Below are 19,685 nucleotides of genomic sequence, written 5' to 3'. Positions count from 1 at the left end.
GAGACGAGCAGCGTCGAGTCAAAAAAACACCGCCTGAACGAGCGTGAGCGAGCACCTGCTGCTGCTGCTGGATCTTGGCCGTGAGCTTGGTGATCTCCTCCGCCCTCTCGCTGGCCTGGCTCTCCAGGAGGCGAAGCTGCTTCTTGAGATCCGGGAGCGAGTCCGAGGCCAGGTGGACGGGCAGGCTGAGGTCACGGATCTGAGCGCACAACTCGTCCTTCTGCTTCTGCAGACGACCCACCTCCGACTGACTCTCCTGCACACACACACACACACACACACACACACAGATATACACAAACAGTTTGTTCATCCTCCAGCTGAGAAATTCCCTTTCTGTTTGTCCTGTGGTGTCTGCAGAGTCTCTGGAGGCGGTGCAGGTTAAATCTTACTCGAGAACACTTTGGCAGCTTCAGCCACAGGGGAGATGAAACCGAAGGAAGACAGACACGAAAATAAAGAAAAGAAACATCCTGTATTTCTGTCTTTGTATCTTCCTCAAGGTTTCTTTTCCCACGTGTTACATGTCTTTTACCATCATGTTTAGTGGTGTAAAATAACAACACTCAGTCACATTAACCTTTACTGAACGATTCAGGTCACATGTCAGACGTCTGCCTCTGACTCATCAATCCGCCGTGAAATCTCCGTCACTCAGCAGCCGTGACGCCGACTCATGAGTCAGACGTGACAACAGCAGCTCTCTCGCAGGTCGACTTGATGAACGATCGACGTTCAAACGCTCTGATAACTCGCTGTACGATTCAAATCTGCTGCTGCTGCTCACAAAGGAGTTTGTTTATTTTCTCCTCCACCTTTTCCAAATGTTTCTTCACAATAACTGACGTTAAATTGCTTATTTTTTATTGGACAATGTCAAACTCCCTCAGTACCTACGTCATCTTCCTCCTGAGGGGAAAACACTGGATCATGAGTGTGTTTTGGGTCTAACCTGCGATAAACCGGTCACACACATTCCCTGTAAAATCCAGGTGAGCTTCACCGTGGAGGATTTTCCGGCTCAATCAGCTGATCTCTCCTCACCTGTGCTTCTGCTGGTGTATTTAGCTTCAGCTCATGCAGCTCAGCGACTGACCTCAGACCAGGTTTTTGTCGGTCAGTCACTTCCTGCTGCCTCTAGACAGCTCAGTTTAAGACCAACACACTCTCTGAGGAACATTTACGATTTGAACAACATCAGCGCCCGACTACTTTACACTGAGTGTAAGTTTGGGCTCATTGTGTCAATATATCATTAACACCAATCGACTGCAGGACTCTTTCCTCATCAAAGCAAAGCTACAGTCTGTCACTTCATGATCCGAGCTGTTTCCAGCGTCCTGATTTTCCCCTGAACGTGTTCACAGAGTAAACAGATAAACACACCTGCAGGCTGCGGCGCAGAGTGTAGATCTCAGTCCCCAGAGCTGTGTTCTCCTGAAACGCTTTGTCCTTTTGCTCCCTCTCGTTGTCGGCTTCCTCCAGAGCCTGAGTCAACTCACTGTCAAACCTGAACAAACAGAGAGAGAGCAGGCGGACGCTTTCAGGTAAAACACCGCAACAAACCGAGAGGAGGAGGAACAGGCGGACACACACCTTCTCTGTTTACGGTCCAGCTCGTGTATTCGGCTCTGCAGGCTGTCGGTGAGGACTCTGGCGTCCTGAAGGTCAGAGGTCACGCGGCGACAGTGACGTTTCAGTTCTGTCACACTCCTCTTGGACTGCTCCAGCTGGGCCTGCAGCGCCGCCACCTACACACACACACACACACAGTATTATCATCTCCAGACATTTAATCTCCCATCTGTGTTGCGGTGCACGGCACAGCGTCCTGCCTCACCTTGGTATCGAGCTGCTGTCGGGTCTGTCTCTCCGTCTCCAGTTTTTCCTCCGTCTGCTTCAGTCGTCTGCGGACGAACTCGACCTCTGTCTGGCAGCACTCCAGCTGCATGGCCAGCTCGCTCTCTGTGCGGGGAGAGACGGACGAGGCTTTGTCAGGGGTGACGGTCAGGGTCACTTCAAATCTGGTGACATTTCTCGGTTTCTTTTTTTCTGTTAGCTTGAAACCAGTCGTCTCAAAATTGACTTTTTATCCAGTTTTAAACTTCGTTTTCAGGAAAAACCTTTTAGATCTTGGTGGTTTTTAATTTGAAATTACAACTGGATGAAGGATTTTAGTCGTCAGACGTCTGAAGCTGAAGTTATCAGCTGAGCTAATGTTAGCGGCAGCAGACTGCATTAAAGAAACACAGGTTTATTCAGTGTTTTACTGGTTTCAATCTGCTGCTCTGTTTGTTCTGGAGAGGAGGAGACGTCTGAGGAGAATTCAGCTCCTGGTAAAAACATCTCCCATGATCCCACGCTACTTCACGCCATCATTAAACGCCGTCTTTAGTTACTGTGTTGATTGATTACTGTGTTTAAGTGTTGCAGTGACATGAAGCATCCTTTGTTTAGGATGAGAGTCAGACTGTGGACGTTTCTGTTACCGAATCTTACTTTTTTCTTTCCTCAAATTAGCAGAGCCACTCCACGGTCCTTCTCTGTCGCCCCTGGCAACTGCACCAGTACAACAGACACATGAAAGACTTTGTTTTTGTCTGTTCTCAGCTCTTAACAGAGGACAGGCCGGCAGCTCGTTCGTTACCTGTCCCCGCTGCTCTCTGACTCTCAGTCGTCTGAGCTTTCTGCTTCTCCTCCTCCAGCTGCTTCTCCAGCGTTTCCATGGCGACTTTACACTGGTCCAGACGAGCCTGAGGAAGACGTTCGACGGTGAATAGTTTCAGGTGTGTTAACGTGACGTGGCAGAGAGTAATAGATTACTTTCTCTACCTGCAGGTCTTTGTTGTCCCTGCTGAGTCGAAGCCTCTCTGCCCTCTCCACGTCCAGAGCCTGACCCACCGCATCGCCACGGAAACGCTCGTCGCTCAGCTCAGATGTCACAGCTGTAACCTGCACACACACACACACACACACAGTTTACAACATGCACAATGTGTGTTTGTTGTGTGTGAGTGTGTGTGTGTGTTGCAGCACAGACCTTGGTCTCCAGGCTGTCTGCAGTCTGCCTCAGCTCGTTCCTCTCCTTCTCTGATTTCTCCAGACGTCGTCTCAGAGCCGACACCTCGTCCTGACAGAGAGGACTCGTCTTTTAAATCTGTTCGTTTCACCATCACATCTTTTCACTGTGATGAGTCCGACAGCTTCCAGTTCTCAAAAACAACATCGGACACTGTCTAGGATGAAAGTGTGTGCACACTCTCACCTAAACCTCACATATTCATCCTCCTGTTAAACTTTGCAGTCACTTCTGTTTCAGTTCAGAAGGAGTGAAGGAAAACATGTTAATTTATGTTTAAATAGAACTGTAAATGTAATAAATGAGCTCTTAAAGTTTTGAATTGTTTGCAGCCTGGGAGTCCAGCAAATAAAATCCTTACACCGTATTATTTTCCGACACCTTTAAGTAATTTTCTTCTCTTTCCAACAACAGGAACACACTAAACTCTGTTTCTACCTCTTGGTATTTGCGTCAGAATCAAAGTCTCTTTAACTGATCTACAGTTCAGCATCAGTCTGAACTCTCTGGGTCTGACTCTCACTCAGTCAGAGGGAGATCGAACCTGCTGCTAAAAACAACTCTGTGTGTTGGTACCTCTTTGAACCTGAGCCTCTCGTTGTCCATGTTGACGTCGAGCAGAGGACGAACTCGGCAGAAAAGTTTCCACCAGCTCCACTTTGCCACGACCCTCAGAGCCCGCAGGTTCCTCTGCAGACAGCTGACCGCCATCTGCTGCACCTGCACGCACACACACACACACACACACACACACACACACACACACACACACAGGTGTTTCAGTAAAATCTGAGAGTTGAATCTACAGCTGAACTGACCCCTGCCCTGAATGAAACATGACCTGCAGACATGATTTAACCTGTTAATCCTCAGGCTGCAGGTCTGACTCTCCTCGATGTTTGTGACTGTTGGTCGAGGACTTTAAAGACTTTAAGAATCACACTCATGACATTAATCAATGGTAACATCAGTTAGTTGCAGCTGAACTCCTGTAAAAGTGTGGTGTTTGCACTCAGCGGGACACAGACCTTGAGTTTGCGGTACTTCTGCCGGGCCAGGTGTCCCATGCAGGCGGCCTGCAGATAGACCAACCAGCCGGTGACCTGCTGGTCCCTCTGCTGCTCCAGGTAACGCAGCACACCTCGCTTCATGAACACCTGAGACGCATCAGTCAGGAAGAAGATCCGTGAGTCACATCAGCTCGGACTCATGCTCTGCTGTTTGATTTAGCAGAGTCTGAACATGTTCTCACCCGACTCGCTCCCACGACGATGCTCCTTTTATCCAGATCCAACTCGACCAGCAGCTCCTCCACCGCCTGAGACGAGAGAGACAGAAACATCCTGTTTATTCAGAGGTGGAGATCACAGACGTGGTGTTGAGCGCCAGAGTGGGAGCTGACCTTTCTCTCATCGTGGCTGACGAACATCGAAGCGTAACGTTTCATAATCGGAGGAGACAGCGCCTGGAAATGACACCTGAAGTCACTCAGAGTCATGTGCTCTGGATAACCTGAGACAGAGGGAGACACCCAGAGATTAGACTGTTGCTAAATACAAGCATGAGTAGAAAATCTGCTACAACATTAAAGGTAAAATGAGTCCAGACAGTGTGTGGGTGAAAACACGCTGCTCGGTGAGATGAAACTTTATTGATCCCTGCAGAGACGGTGGCAGAACAAAGAAGAAATTAAGAGAAGATTTACTGAACGTACAGGAAACAGAGAGGAGGCGGCAGGTAATAAGGAGCAGCACTGCAGGGAATGAAGACAAACGACAGAACAACACAAACACAACACAACACCTCTGGCTTGTTAAGCCAAGGGCTTCAATCCAGCCCCATTTTAAAAAGCAGAACGTTTCATATTCTTTAGATGACGAGCTTAATGCTTCAAAGAAAACTCGGTCTGACGTGTTATTTTGGTGGTTTGAGGAGCAGGAACACGTCTCATCGCTCTGGATAAAAGGTACCGAGGTGGAAAGGAATCGACGTCTGTGCAGAAGAGACGCTGACCGACAACGAGGCTGCTCTGTTACACAGTGTAACGTTTTAAAAATCCTCTCATTGATTATCACACCATCTCCATCAAATGTATAGGCTGTTGGAACATTTTTATCCTGATTAAAAAAACACCAACATAACCTGAAAAACACGAACAGAGCAAAAGCAGAGTTTAGTTTTTCTAGAAAAAAGATGCAACCAGTGAAGTTTTCTTCAGTCTGTGTTTGACTGCTCTTTACTGTTTGTAAAATTTGTAAAGTTTGTAAATTATCTCCACATTTATTTTTTACATTAAAACCAGACTCTGTATCTCCAGAGAGAAACCTTATAAACTGAGTTAATAACCAGTAAAAGATGTTGCTGCTCAGCTCAGCACACTCAGGAGTTTTGCTGCTGTGGCCTCACTTCATAGATTTTGTTGGAGAAAGTGACTTTATTATGACTTTTCTCTGCTTGTTCTCCTGCTACAAAACATTTTATTTTCTCATCATCGTCACAACTCAGTGGAAAGTTCAGACTTCCTCATCAACTCTTTACTCATTTCTGCCATAAATCCTGTTAATTAAGTTTAAATTCTTGGACCTGATGAGGCGAGAGTCTAAAATGTATAATATGTTATTTCTGTTACTTTGTGTTTCTGAAATCAACGGACTTGGTTTTGCCGAAACACAAACTGGGCTCATTGAGAGGAAATGTTAGCTTCATAAATCAGCAGCTACACGTAAATAAATAACACACAAGCATCAGTTATTTATTCCTAAATGTACCTACTCTAATAATGAGGAGTTTGTAATGAGTTTCTAGTCGAGCTGAATCCAGACCTGGTCCCAGATCAGCACTGCTGCTGTAACTTTAATCCTATAATCTATTAAATTCAGGCTGTGGTTCAGTGGAAACGACTGTTTACTCAGCAGGACTGAGCCAGTCCAGATAAAAATAGGAAGAATTTAGAAAGAAAAAAATGAAGCGTGGACCTAAACGGCTAAATCTGCTCAGCTGGAAGGAAAATCTCACCCAGAGGTAAAGTGTGGGCTGACGGAGTTTAAATCTTCTGCTCAGGTCGGTGAGTTTACATCCAGAATCAGATCTGATGAATATTATTTCTGCATTTTAAGGACAAATTACCTCTCGTCTAAAAGTTGATGAGTCTACTCCTGGAAAACTTTTAACTTCTATCAACCCTCGATTTTTAAACAGCATTTTTCTGAAGTGGACGACACCTGTATGTTTTTACAGTGTATCCACAGATCTCTGCCCAACAACAAAATAAAACTGCATTAATACAAATAATTCCTCAGAGAGAGTGTGAAGGCTGCACGAAAGAAAGACTGATGATATTAAAGTGATCAGTTACGCTAAATCAAGAGCATGAGTTATTAAATCAAAGCCACAAATGATTAAATCGATCAAACAGTTTTTCTACCTCTCGGATTCTGTTCATTTACAGTGTTGTAAATATGAGGTGAAGAGTTCCTGGTGTGGATGTGCTGACCTGTGCGGTACAGCTGCAGGGCCGACAGGATCTGGGTCGAGTGCAGCTGGACTCTCAGAGCCGGGACGTCAAAACCTCCGCTGTCGGCCTTCGTGCTCACACACTGCAGGAACACCGGCCGGGCTCGACGAACCAGGTTCACCAGAGCGTCCTGAAGAAGGGAGGGGTGGGGGGGCAGCGAGAGACTGACTCCAGTGATACTTCAGAAATATTCTCAGGTGGTAATAACACATATTCTGGTGTACTCACTGCCTGTAGTTTCACTGCGATACACTGGGAGTGTCTGCGAATGGCCGCCATCCCGCCGCTGAACGTTTTCCTGATGGTGCCGTTCCTCTGCAGGGAGCGCTGGCTGCCGCCCTCCAAGCCCCCCAGACCTCGACACAGGGGGGGCAGAGAGATCTTAGGGGTAAACATGGACTTCACCACCCCTCTGAGAAAAAGACAGAAAGAAACTAGAGATCAGATTTGACAGTACAGCATGTCTTACAGTCCACAGATGCAGTAATCAGATTACATAACTGCATCTAACTTTAAAAGGAGGAATTTCTGTCTGCTGCAGTGCGAGCCACATCATACCTCACCTCCCCTAAAGCATCATGGGAACAAAAGTACAAAACATACATACCATTGGCCCTTTCTCTGTACCTTTAACACGTGCTGTATGACAGTGAGTGTCAGCCCTCTGGTTGTAAATCTAACTAAGACTCACATGCTGGAGTTCTGGAGCAGACCGATGGCGTTTTGAGCAGACGGGTTGTTCTGGATCAGACCGAACCATCCGGTCAGGTCGTAGCGGACCGGGTCACAGCCCATCAGGTGGTTCACCTCGCACTGCAGCGGCTGCTCGCACTGACGCACTGCAGGGAGGGGGTGATGAGTATTCATGGTATCCAGCACTGACTGAACGCTCTGTGTTTTCTCTTTGGGTTTTTACCAGTGTTGCTGTAATACTGGCAGACTCTCTCCAGGGCGCTGTTCTCACTGGAGGCCGGCGTCACCATCTCCTCATCCAGAACCCACAACAAACCTCTGGGGTCTCCGTCTGCCGCCCGGACCTTAAACACACACAAACAATACAGGGTTACCACAACAGAGAAACATGAGCTGCTGCTGCTTTTCAAACATAAATCTGAGCTGAAGCTTCAAGAATTTCTGTCTCTGTCAAACGGTGGATGAAGAGGAAGGAAGGAAAGAAATATTTTCACCATGTTCATCCTCTGAGGAGGAAACAGCAGGGTGAAACAGACTTAATTAAATTTCAAGAAACAGTTTGTTCCATAGTTTGAGATAAACGCTGCCAAAGGAGCTCTGGGCTTCACTTTTTTAATATTTGACTGAGGTCTGAGATTCCAGGGTCTTTTTAGGAGAAGAGTAGCTGCAGAGAAAAATATAAAATGAAAGAGGAAGAGGTCGTGGCTGTTTTGCATCTTTTTTTATTGTGAGTCTCTCTGTGGTCGTTTGATGTCTACTTTAACTCGCCATGCGTCTCTTTGTGGTCGTTTTGCTTCTATTCTCACTCATTTTGTGTCTGGTTTTAAGTGTATTTATCTGCATTTTGCAGCTATATTGTGTCTCTTTGTGGTCATCCATACAACAAAAGATATTAAATGTGAGTTCAAACAAAGGCCAGAGAGACCTCTGGGTCTGCGTTCAGTTGGCCTATTCAGCCCATGCTTACAGCCAACATCACAGACCAGAAGGCTTGGGCAGACTTTATGTAGCCTGACAGACAAAACTCAGGGCTGAAGTCCCTCTGGCTTCCTGCAACTCAGAAGACACATTAACATTTTTATAAACTCCTCTCTGGTCTGGGTTTTGGTCTCTGGACAGTTAAGAGGGTTGGGATAAAGTGAGGTTGACATTTACCCTCCAGTCCTCTGAGGAAATGATTCCCTTGTTTGGCACGACCTGCAGTTACTGCAGGATTTAGCAAGTCAAGCCTTTTACTTTTATGGCTCATTAAAGAGGCGCTGAAGCAATTTAGCCCCAAAAACACCAGATCCTACACTTTGCAAAATGCAACTGAAACAAAATGCTAAATAACCTTTCATTGGATTCTCCCTCGGCCTCGTCCTTCAAACTCCACAAACCTCCAGGTTGTAACACACAGGGTTGTTTTACCAGATAAAACTCATTACAAGAGGCTGAGTGATGACGAGCATACAGACCTTCATCTACAAATCTGCCTCGAGACGCTTTATAATCTGTACATTATAAACAGACTCTGTCCATGGACCTACAACTTGGAGAAGGAATAAAAACTTTGATGAGGAAAAAAGCAAAGAAGCAACATGCACCATGTGTTGGTTGTGTACCTGTGGAGGCGGCTGGTCGATGGCAGACACCAGCTCAGCCGGGCTGTTTTCTGGACACTCGAACTCCACCGGGATCTTCTCCTGTAACAGACGACACACGAGTGCAGCTGTTCAGTCAAAACCTTGTGTCATTTATTGCTCATCAAAGCGTGTGAGGAGGAAACAAAACAAACATTTAACCTTTAACTCGGTGGAGACTCACCTGTGCGTATCTGTCCAGTGTGTGTCTGAAGGTGTGTGTGTGGTAGTGCTCCAGCAGCCTCTCCTGCAGGTAGTTGTGGCAGAGCTCGGACCAGCCGGCCGCTCGCTCCTCGGCCGAGTGTCTGGGGTTCCTTAAGGCCCGGCGTGTCCACCACCATGACGGAGGCTAACGTCAGCTGCTGACCGCTCAGAGCCCTGACAACAAACACATCACGACTCATTTATACAATTTTATCTCTGGATCATATCATTTCAGGACCAAGTTTCTTGCAGAGTTCGATGAGAAGATTGATCCTTCTCTCATACTTCCAGCAGCTGGTTAGCTTAGCTTAGCCTAGCTGAGCTGAAAGACAGTCAGCCTGGTTCTGTCCAGAGGTAAAATCCACGTACTACAACCTCTAAAGCTCAACGATTAACAAACTTTTTTGTTCTTTTTCCAGACAGGAATCTCTGTCTGTCTGTCTGTCTGTCGATTTTCTCGACAACCGCTCGTCCGATTGATGTTAAACTTGGCGGGTGTGTTGATGAGGACCAGAGGAAGTGCAGGCACATTTTGAACGGACCCTGCACGAGTTTACACTAATTATGAAAACCAGACGATTTAGCGTAGAACAGGAGAACAATAACACGAGCTGAACTAAGATAAGAGGGCAACTTTTTCTTCTCACCTTCTCCACGATCACTGATTTTAAATGTTAATATGTCTGATCTCCTGGTACAGGTGTCATCATTCACCTGTATCTGTGATGATTTTGTCGTATTACTTCTGGTTAATGAGTAGAAACTAAAAAGCTGCAGATAAGAGCGACTACATGGTGAGTCAGGAAATGTTGACAGTTTTGTAGTTTTATTTTTCCTCTGCTGAGCAGAGATGGAGATGTTTATGAAAATGTCCTGTGGTTGCTCATTTTCACACATGAATAATGTTTTCACAGTTTGTTGGTTTAGAGATCTGAATCCACGAAACCTGTTGATGAGTGAGACGATGGCAGTGAAGAGTTCTTCGTAAAGTCCTGCAGCCATTCCATTGACACACTGAGCAGCCGTCAACCTGGGACCTGCAGAGACCAGAAACAACACATTAACACACTCATGTTTTCATTCTGTTTGTTTAAAAACTTAGACCAGGTGGGGATTTCTTTAGCTCTAAAATGAGAGAAATATTACTTAAAATAATCAAAATTATCTGACAACAGAAGAAAACAGATCATTTTGCTTATTATTACGTAACATTTCTCTCATTTTAGTGCTTTATAAACTTGTTTTGGAGCAGTTTTATAATTCTACAAAATAAAATCTACCCAGTGGGAAGAAATAACTTCTTCTGCTGCTTTGATTTCTACTTATATTTGTCTTTTTACAGTGTAGTAAATTTCAAGTAGATGCATTTTAGGCCAACTAATAAACAAATAAATAAATGAAGCATTTTGATCTTCATGTTGGAAAATAAAATAGTAATTCTATATTTCACAGGTCTCTAATCACCTTCTAATTTCCTGGAGAAAACAGAGATATTGCAGGTTTTTCCTTGAAAATAATAACTTCACTCTAAATCTAATAAGTTTGTAAGTCCCTGCCAAAGCTGCACTGGTTTCTCCTTTTAAATCCATCTTTGTTTGATGGTTTGTAACGAGCATCACAGCCTCACAGCGCCGTCAGTCTGATCCACTTCACTCTCTCTGGCCTCTGACAGACTCTCCCTCCACCTCCACCCTCCCTGGTTATTCCTGCTGTTGCCCTGAGCGAGTGTTTGCGTCTCACCCTCCTCTGTGTCGGCGGCGGGGTTCCTCTCTCTGCTGCCCCCGGTGGCTCTCTGCAGCAGCTGTCGGAGGTGGTGTTTGAACACGGCGGTGTGCAGCTCCTCTCCCTCGCAGCCCAGCACGCCGCTGGCCACCTGAGCGCTGTCGAAATTCACAAACTGCCTCCTGCCCACTGAGGAACGGAGGGAGGACACAGAGAGGACATTAGTGATGGAGAGAGGGCTGATTCTGCTCTAATAAACTAAAGATTTTCTGCAAATGTTGGAGAACGTTTGGTTATTTCTGCCTGAGTTTGACGACAGCTTATTTTGCCAGACGCCATCAATCAAATCTGATCAAAGCGCCGCCCACACACTTCTGCAGAGTGTGTGTTAATAACGTGTCAGTGGTTTTCTGTTGAAGAGAAACATGTAAGATCTGAAACCAGGTTTTCAGAGCATTTAAATGTTAAATGATGCAATCGACAGGAAAAACAATCACAACTGTTCATCCGCAAAATTCATAAGACAGGAGGAGTTTATAGTTTTCTGACTGTAGGAGTAAGAGTGTGTGTGTGTGTGTGTGTGTGTGTGTGTGTGTGCAAGACATTTTGTTTTTTACGACTTTAAAGCAAAATATAACTTCACTGAGCAGCAGCGCCCCCTGCAGCCACCAGTGGTAATTAAGTGGTTTTCATGCAAAGAAAACAAACAGTCCTAAGTATATTACCCATGATCCCCTGCTCCCTCTGCAGCAGGAAGTGCTGTGGCTGTAACAAACACCAAACTCTGTTTCTAATTCTTGATGTTTTCAGTTTCCTGGCTGCATATCAGAGATGAACACTGTTTTTTTTTTTTTTGACTGATCAGCATTTATTCAAATTATTGCTCAAAGCAGATCATTTCTTTATGTTTTCAAACATGATCTTGAGACATCTTTAAAAGACGCCTCTGGTTTATTAAAGCACGTAGAGTTTTGGCCTAAACCCACTGTATCCTCCAAAATAAAAACTGACAGTTGGGATTTGTCCACTTTAACTTTCTTTGGAGGAAGAGCTGGAAGGATTTAAAGAAAATATCTACTTTGCAAACACAAAAACACATGTATATTACCCATAATCCCCCTCTCCTTCTGGAGCAGGAAGTAACAAACACACCAAACTGTTTCTAACTCTTTGATATTTCCATCAGTTTTCCTGGATATCAGACGATGAACGCTGGTTTTTAATGACGTCTAACTATCACTCAGTCAGAGGGAGATCGAACCTGAAAAACCAGAGAAACAACAGAGACTCTGTTCTCCCTGTTACAAGATATTTACTGATTTCAAGGTGAAATATTTACGTCATGTTGCTTTAAGAAGCTGTTTGATGGTTGAGACCTGTTACAGCAGCACAAACATGTGTATATGTGTCCTGAGGGCTTACTAACACTGTGTGACTGATGATGATGGTAATGATGAATCAGTGTTACCTTTACAGGCCCCGGCAGCTCCCAGATGGTAAATACCAAGCCAGAACATGCCAGATCGCCTTCTGCTCGTCGGCCGAGAAGCCGAGCGTTTCCATGGCAGTCAGCAGCTTGGTGAAGGCGACGGACGCTCGCTGTTTCTCTTCAACCTGAGAACAGACAGACAGGGAGGGGAGGGATGGTCTGTCTGTGAAAATCAGCCACTTAATAAGGTGGAAGAACAGCTGAGTCACATCTCATCTCAGTCTCGTCGAGATCCGTCTCTTCGCCACATGATTCTTTCCTCTTCAAAACCCCTTTCGGCTCATTTGTCTATTTTTACTCCCTCGGTGCTTCACCCTAAACACACCACGTTCTGAACATTTCATTTGTTCGCTGGTAATTCATGCAGGTCTCAAGTTCTAAACTTCCTAAAGAATCCAAAATAAGATCTTTGATCTTGTCAGATTCTCCTGTGGTGTGATCTGCTCTGAGGACGATCGGAGCCTGCCCCGATAAATATTACATTATTATATGTATATATATATATTCAATATTACATTACATTTTCTACATCGGTTCAGAATTAAAAATCTGTCAGTGTGTTTTACTGTACCTTGGTGGGATGAACGATACCAAACGAGTTGAATTCAGGGAGCTGGTGCAGCTGCAGCTCCGTCCTAAAGAAGAGTTAACAACAGGACAACATTTACTGTACGTGTGAAACTGTCAGAACCTTTAGTACGAGTCAGTTAGTGTCAGAAGCTACAGTACAGCAAGTAAGAGTACCAATACAAGTGTGAAAATACTCCAGTAAATGTCCTGTGTTCTAAGTTATTAAATTCTGGAAGTATTACCAGCAAAACACAGGTAAAACAGCTCTGATTTTATGATAAAAATACAGATTTTAAGCCAAAAATGTTGGTAACCACTAAAACTTAATCTTAATGTGTTGTATTTTATAAGTTTCTCATGTGTCTTTAATGTACGATCTTCAGTAACTAATAACTATGGCTGTCAGGTAAAAGCTACAATATTTCCATCTTAAATGTGGCGCAGTACAAGTATAAAGTAAGAATACTGATGTAAAGTAACTTTAACTATGACGTGGACAGTACTTTACCTCATCTCTGTGCTGAGTCCTGCCAGCATCTGAGAGAAAACCAGGAAGTTACTCTCTCCTGGAGTTTTCTGACACACCCTCCATTTGTCCAGCATCATGGTCTGATGGAGAGGAGGAGGAAGAGATGAGAGTAACTTTAAAAGCGATCGTGTTTGACTCTGTTAAATGTGTGTGTGTGTGTGTGTGTGTTGCGTGCCTGCAGGTGTCCAGCGGCGGCCTGTCCGGCGTGGTTGAAGTCCAGCGAGAAGACGGTGGCGAACCGAGACGAGGCGTCGCTGTGCTGGGAGCTCACGCAGCCGAACGACCTCAGGATGGTGAACATGGCCTGAACGGCGCTCCGCTGCAGAAACGACAGGGAGATTAACAAACCTGTGACCTGAACGGCCGTCACCTCCACCTGCTGCTGCTGCGCTCACCGCTGATGTTCTCTCCGGTTGTACCCGCCTGTTTGAGGAGGGCGTGCGTGAAGGCTTGGCACGCCGTGGTCTTTCCCGTCCCGCTGCGTCCCACCGCGCACACGCTGTGGTCCCTCCTGGTGCCGACCACGGACACGTAGACCCGCTTGACCAGGGCAGCCAGAGCCGGGGGAGCGTCCCACACCGACTCTCCTCGACGAGACTTCGGGGTCTGACGGGGAAACAAGACGACTGTTCAGTCTCAGCAGATCAATAATCGATCATCAAACCGCCGTGGTTTGGTCTCACCTTGCTGTGGGTCTGTAACGGAGGCCAGAAGTTGACCAGGTTGGGTCCGGCGTGCGTGAGCGGCATGTTGGCTTTAGCTCGACTCATCAGCGTGTGCAGGACTCCACACTCGGTTCACGCTCTGCAGGTCGCTCAGGTCCTCGCACAGATCCAGCTCTGACGGGTTACGCTGAGGAGGGAGAGGGACGCCGGCGTTAAAGGACCAGTCCGTGTGGTCAGTGATTCACTGAATTTAAAGCTTGAAACTAGAATAAAGGTCTGAAACCAGCTCTCAAACACAAGAAACAAAAGCAATAACACAAGAGAAATATTATTCAAAACACCTGAAACTTTCCTGCTCTGTCAGCAGGTAATTTGCACATTTTAATTAATATCTCCTCCTTTTTCTTGCTTTTTTCTTGTGATGGAGATAAAGATAAAGAATCCTTCACTTTTACTCTCAGACTAAAAAGAATAAATCCAACATTGATTTAAGTCATAATCTCTAAATAAGTTTCTTTTTCCTTCAGTGTCAGATTCTCAATGACAATACAAACATCTAAAATCACTAGGTAAATGTTTCATTATCGGACACTCAGCCTAGTCTCTCTTCCTTTAACATCAGACAGAAACTTCTCACCTTCTCGATTTCGTACTCGGTGACGTCGTGCAGCGACCCGTCTGTGTGCAGTCGCACCCTCACTCGGCCTTCTGGGAGTTCAGGCGTTCCTTCGTCAGGCTTCAGCTGAGTGGCTGAAACGAGAGAACGACGATCAAGCTCCCTCGCCGACACATCGTTAAAGTATGACTGCGTTTGATTTGTGCATGATTAGCAGGGTCAGAGGTCAGAGGTCAGCGGCTGTGACCTCTGAAGCAAACATGTTAAATGTGTTTTGAAATGAGCTGTGTGTGTTTGAAGCGTTCATTTCTCACCGAGGGTGAAACCGTCCTTCTGGACACACCACACAGTTCCAGCTTCGTACCACACATCCCTCACCTGAGAGAGGAGACACGACACCTGAGTGGAGTACTGCGAGTACTGCGAGTCCTGCTGATGTACATGTTAAAATACGCGTTATACTACAGTGAAACCATCTTTAATTACTCCAGGGTTACACACCTCTCTCCTGGTCTGTTCAGTTATCTCTGTGTCTGCTTGCCTTCCCTCGGGCTCCTGCCTCTCCTCCTTCTTCTCCTCCTTCTTCTTCTCCTCCTTCTTCACCTCCTCTATCCTCTCCTTCTTCTGCTCGCTCTGTGGCGTCTTCTTGGTCTTCTTCTCCGACCTCACGTCCTGCTGCTGTCTCTGCGGCTGCGGTTCTACTTCCTGTTTGCCGTCGGGCTCAGGGGAGACGATGAGCCTCTGAGACGGGGACTTGCAGTCCGACTGGGCCGAGGTTCGTCCCTGCCTGCTGTTGCTGAGCAGCTGCTCGGCCCGGAGCGCCATCTCGGCCTCGAGGATCGGGGGAGTCTGGTCCGGGACGAGGAACTGCTGCACGAGGTTGTCGCTCAGTTTGCTCGGCTGCAGGGGATCAGAGTTTAGAGAGTTAGGGGAGAAGATCAGTCCCACTCTGACGTCTGACACAGGTGAGAAACCTCTCACCTGTTTCTCCTCTTTGACCTCCGGCTCTTTGTGTTTGGTCTCCTTCTCTGAGTCTCTGACCAGCTGTTTGAGGAAGCCTCCCGGCAGCGCTGACAGAGGCGGCGGAGGGACGGCCGTGGCCACCGGCTTGTTCTCCTCCTTTATCTGTGGTTTGATCGATTGATGGATGAAAGTAGAATTAAGACAGAAACAACAAGTCATTCATGGGATCGAATCAGATTCAGTTTGGACGCAGAAAAGATTAAAAGAATAATAAAAAAATTACATTAAAGACGACTACAGACATGCTACTGGCTGACATTTAATTTTGATTTATTTAACCTTTATTTAACCAGATAAATCCCTCTGAGGTTAGCAACCTATGACAGGATGCAAACAAACATTCAGGTAACAACAGACAGAGGCTCAAATAAACCAAAAACAAAGATGATTAGTGAAGGAGACCAGAGTTTACAGCAGCCTTCAATCATGCTCACAGTGAAAACACTGACATGCAGGTTTAAGAGAGAGAGCTGCAGGACTGATCCTAAAACCAGGAGGTCAGTTAGCATTATCTGATGAACTAAACCTGGAAGGAGCAGAAACTGTAGTTGGTCAGAGTTTATTTTCTGGAATAATCCAGAACCCAAACGTTTTCAGAATCCTTAACCAAAGTGTTTTTGTTGTCTGAACACAGACCAGACCGTCCACTGTCCATCAACTACGACTGACGTCAGCCTCAGATGTATAAACCTGGACATAAATCATCACTAATTGTCTTCTATCCTCCAGAGTTGCAGGAAGCAGGAGTCAAACCTCTCCCCTCCCACCTTCGACTGTGCTTGAGTAAAGTTTTAGAAGTTTTCCAGAGTGTGTTCCCGGCTTTATGAGGAAATATGAGTCAGCAGCTGTGACGAGCGTCGTGAGGGAACTAGAAGAGCCAGGCGGAGAGGTGGCCAGAGGCCTGACATTTAACTAATAGGTATCACCTGCTGACACAATGGGGAATATGATAAAGGTCAGTAGGACAGCTGTTTCACATTCTGACAGGATACAATATGTAACCATCAGAAAACTCTGGAGCTGGCTGAGGATTTGTCTGTACGTCCAGTAAATCATGTAGTATGAGTTCAGTGGTGATTCGCCACCGACACAGTTCATAAAACTCTGGTCCTGACGCCACATTTAGACCAGGATCCACACAAGAGTGCTTGAAAATGCTTTTATCAGTCGCTGTGCGCTGGATGACTAACCAGAGAAAAGCCGACAGCTGTGGTAAGAGTTTTTCTAAAAACCTGAACTAAAGCACGCCGTCACAGCCGTGAACTCCAGCTGGTTCAGAGGGTCAATAGAAGAGATTTTAGTGGAAGGTTTTACTGCTGTAAAATGGCCCAAAACAACAATGAAGGAAGCATAGTCATATTATTTAAAGTGAGACTGTGATTAAATAATATTTTCTCTTTCTCTTTTCCTGTTACACTACATTTTTACATTTATCATTATCACACAACTGTAACAGACGTTATAGAGTCGTGTCGTCCTTCTATATCACAAGTATTATCACCAAAAAGCATCAGTTAACATATTAAACTAAATATTTTTAAAGGATAGGAAGGTGATTATCAGTCTAATACTCAAAGATATTCAGATTTACTGACACACAAGACGTTAAAACAAGGGAATATTTGGTATTTTTACTTTTTGTTTAACCAGAAACATCACTGTACATCAGTACCAGACTCCACTGACAAAAACAGGAATTTTACCGAGCAGAAGACAGGAGCTGCTGGAATACCTGGAGCAGTTTGTTTGTGTTATTGTGTGGTAATTTTACTCCATGTAAAGCATTTTAATACTTCCTCCACCACTGAAAGTCTCACAGTAACACAAATACTCTAACAGATGGAGGCAGTGGTATTCCAGCAGCTCCTGGTTAAAATTCCTGTTTTTGTCTATGGAGTCTGGTACTGATATATAGTGATGTTTCTGATTAAACTCTTGATACAAAGCTCTGTCTCTGTAGGAATCCTTCCATAATGTTGTCAGACACTGAGAAGAACAATCTGAGTCTGTCAGTGGCAAAAACAAGAAGAAGAAGAAGATTTTAACTTGTACTTTTTCTATGACAGTTGTTGAGAGTCACAGTCTGAAGGGACGACTGTAAATATTGAATATCAACACAACCATCAGCCTCAAACCACAAATATCAGTGACGGAGAACGAGGCTTTAAAAAGTGTCAGGGTCGTACCACTAAACATGGAGGATGACTAATGCAGAGCTCACAGCGACATGTCACGATGATTCAGGGTTAGAAAACAGGGTCCACTCACCATGTAATCAATGCTCCATCCACCACACACACACACACACACACACACACACACACACACACACAGATGGAGTCAGGATTATATACGTTCAATTAACACAGCATGCAGTAACTCTGCACCTCCCTTTTGCTCCCACAGTTTTAAGCGTGAAGACAGCGCCATGGTTGCACAGTGAGGTGGTCGGGGTTGGAGGGTGGATGGGGTGGGTGGGTGTCTGGGGGAGGAGGGTGGGAGGGTGGGGTCACACGGACACGTCAGCCAGATGTGATCTCAGAGTGGCGGTCGGTCGGTCGGTGGCGGTGTGTGTGCGTGCAGAGACAGACACGCAAACCTGACGACGGAGAGAGAAAGTTAGAAGTGAAGGAAAGTGGAAGGATGGTGAGAAGCATCACACCTGCCTTTCAACTCAGAGACTGTACAAAAAAAACATTTCATTCCATCAGATTAAATCAGTTGAGCTATCACACACACACACACACACACACGTCACGGTGAAACAGTTTTCCATTACTGAGCCACTTTGAGTCTATCGAGGCGTCATTATCTTTTAAGAAACTGTCTCCTCATCCTGCTGCCGAGAGGTCGAGAGGCTCCGCTGTCACATATTCACACCGTCTTTGTTCTTCGTTTTGTTGTCGCTGAGAGTTTTCAGCACTGGAAACCAGAGCCTGTCCAAATCCTGACAAAACTGGGGTCTGACTTGTAAAGAATTAAACACAAATACAACAGGAGGAAAAGATTAAAGCTGCTCTAATCTGTTTTTTTAATATTAAAAGTGGATTAAATGTGTGATGTGAGAGGAGCTGCTTGTTGTATGTGGCACAAATTTTAACCCAAAATCTGCAAAAAAAAAAAACAAAAAAACACAAATTATAATGTTTGTTTTATGTGAATATGAGCTGGTGGTTGGAGATGAGCAGCAGGTGGAGCTGTTTCTCCAGCTGCTGCCATTAAACCACAGAAGAAGATGAAGAGGTCACTTGTTTCATTAGTGTGAAGAAGCTTAAAGTCTCCTCCTTTTAGAAATGATCCTACAACCAGGAAGTAAGTTAGCATGTTAGCATGTTAGCTCTTCCTGTTCCCTCGTCCCAAAGTCTTTCTGGTTAAATGTCTGAAATAAGGTCTGTGGTTCACTCTCCCACTGACACTCCTTCCAGGCAGCGTCAGGAAGCAGATAAGCACTGTTCCACCTCAGAACACAGAGCAGCATAAAGAGCAGATATTCTTCAGGAGGTGGAGGAGACCAAACACAGAGATAAAAGAGAATTAGTACTGGACTAATTAACATTTAACAGGAACCAGGATCTTTCTCTAACCATAACCAAAGTGCCTTGTTGCCTAAACTTAACCCTACTTAACCCTGATGTTGAGTTGTTAATGAACAGTTTTAAACTAAAGTATATACTAAAAAATGGATGGTACTGATTCATATGTGATTATTTTTCTCCTTTAATTTAGAATTTTTGGGCAAATGCTTAATTAAGAATGCAAAAATTGTAATTATTAAAAATGTAAATCAACATCTAAATGACATTTTCTAGCCAAGGTATCAGAGAAAGTATAAACACCACAGGTTCCTCAGAGCAGAGGAACTGCACTTCTTAAGGTCGTGAATGACGTTTGACTGAATTCTGATGCTGTTTTAATTTTGTTAATATTAATCAATCAACAAAAAAATGATGTTTAATCTA

At 45.1% G+C, this 19,685-nt stretch overlaps 1 protein-coding gene across 1 annotated transcript in view; it reads right to left on the bottom strand.

Annotated features, from left to right (window-relative positions):
* The window catches only part of LOC108895208 (unconventional myosin-XVIIIb), a 29,613-nt gene extending 13,713 nt beyond the window's left edge, over nucleotides 1-15,900 (bottom strand). Inside the window, 32 exon segments of the mRNA XM_051072737.1 lie at nucleotides 56-256; nucleotides 1,387-1,510; nucleotides 1,597-1,751; nucleotides 1,841-1,965; nucleotides 2,648-2,753; nucleotides 2,833-2,952; nucleotides 3,041-3,130; nucleotides 3,656-3,799; nucleotides 4,108-4,236; nucleotides 4,332-4,397; nucleotides 4,482-4,591; nucleotides 6,573-6,723; nucleotides 6,822-7,005; nucleotides 7,285-7,432; nucleotides 7,510-7,630; nucleotides 8,891-8,971; nucleotides 9,093-9,227; nucleotides 9,229-9,286; nucleotides 10,059-10,149; nucleotides 10,853-11,023; nucleotides 12,303-12,339; nucleotides 12,341-12,448; nucleotides 12,895-12,958; nucleotides 13,402-13,502; nucleotides 13,598-13,736; nucleotides 13,814-14,028; nucleotides 14,106-14,216; nucleotides 14,218-14,274; nucleotides 14,725-14,837; nucleotides 15,018-15,081; nucleotides 15,205-15,603; nucleotides 15,685-15,900. Of these exon segments, the coding sequence (XP_050928694.1) occupies nucleotides 56-256; nucleotides 1,387-1,510; nucleotides 1,597-1,751; nucleotides 1,841-1,965; nucleotides 2,648-2,753; nucleotides 2,833-2,952; nucleotides 3,041-3,130; nucleotides 3,656-3,799; nucleotides 4,108-4,236; nucleotides 4,332-4,397; nucleotides 4,482-4,591; nucleotides 6,573-6,723; nucleotides 6,822-7,005; nucleotides 7,285-7,432; nucleotides 7,510-7,630; nucleotides 8,891-8,971; nucleotides 9,093-9,227; nucleotides 9,229-9,286; nucleotides 10,059-10,149; nucleotides 10,853-11,023; nucleotides 12,303-12,339; nucleotides 12,341-12,448; nucleotides 12,895-12,958; nucleotides 13,402-13,502; nucleotides 13,598-13,736; nucleotides 13,814-14,028; nucleotides 14,106-14,216; nucleotides 14,218-14,274; nucleotides 14,725-14,837; nucleotides 15,018-15,081; nucleotides 15,205-15,603; nucleotides 15,685-15,885 (4,119 nt within the window). The 5' untranslated portion in view covers nucleotides 15,886-15,900.
* Nucleotides 15,901-19,685: the final 3,785 nt, after the last annotated feature.

Source organism: Lates calcarifer, linkage group LG9 (assembly GCF_001640805.2).
Source record: "Lates calcarifer isolate ASB-BC8 linkage group LG9, TLL_Latcal_v3, whole genome shotgun sequence".
Taxonomy (NCBI): domain Eukaryota; kingdom Metazoa; phylum Chordata; class Actinopteri; family Centropomidae; genus Lates; species Lates calcarifer.
The sequence above is the reverse complement of the archived record's forward strand: the minus strand, read 5'-3'. Positions and strand labels throughout refer to the sequence as shown.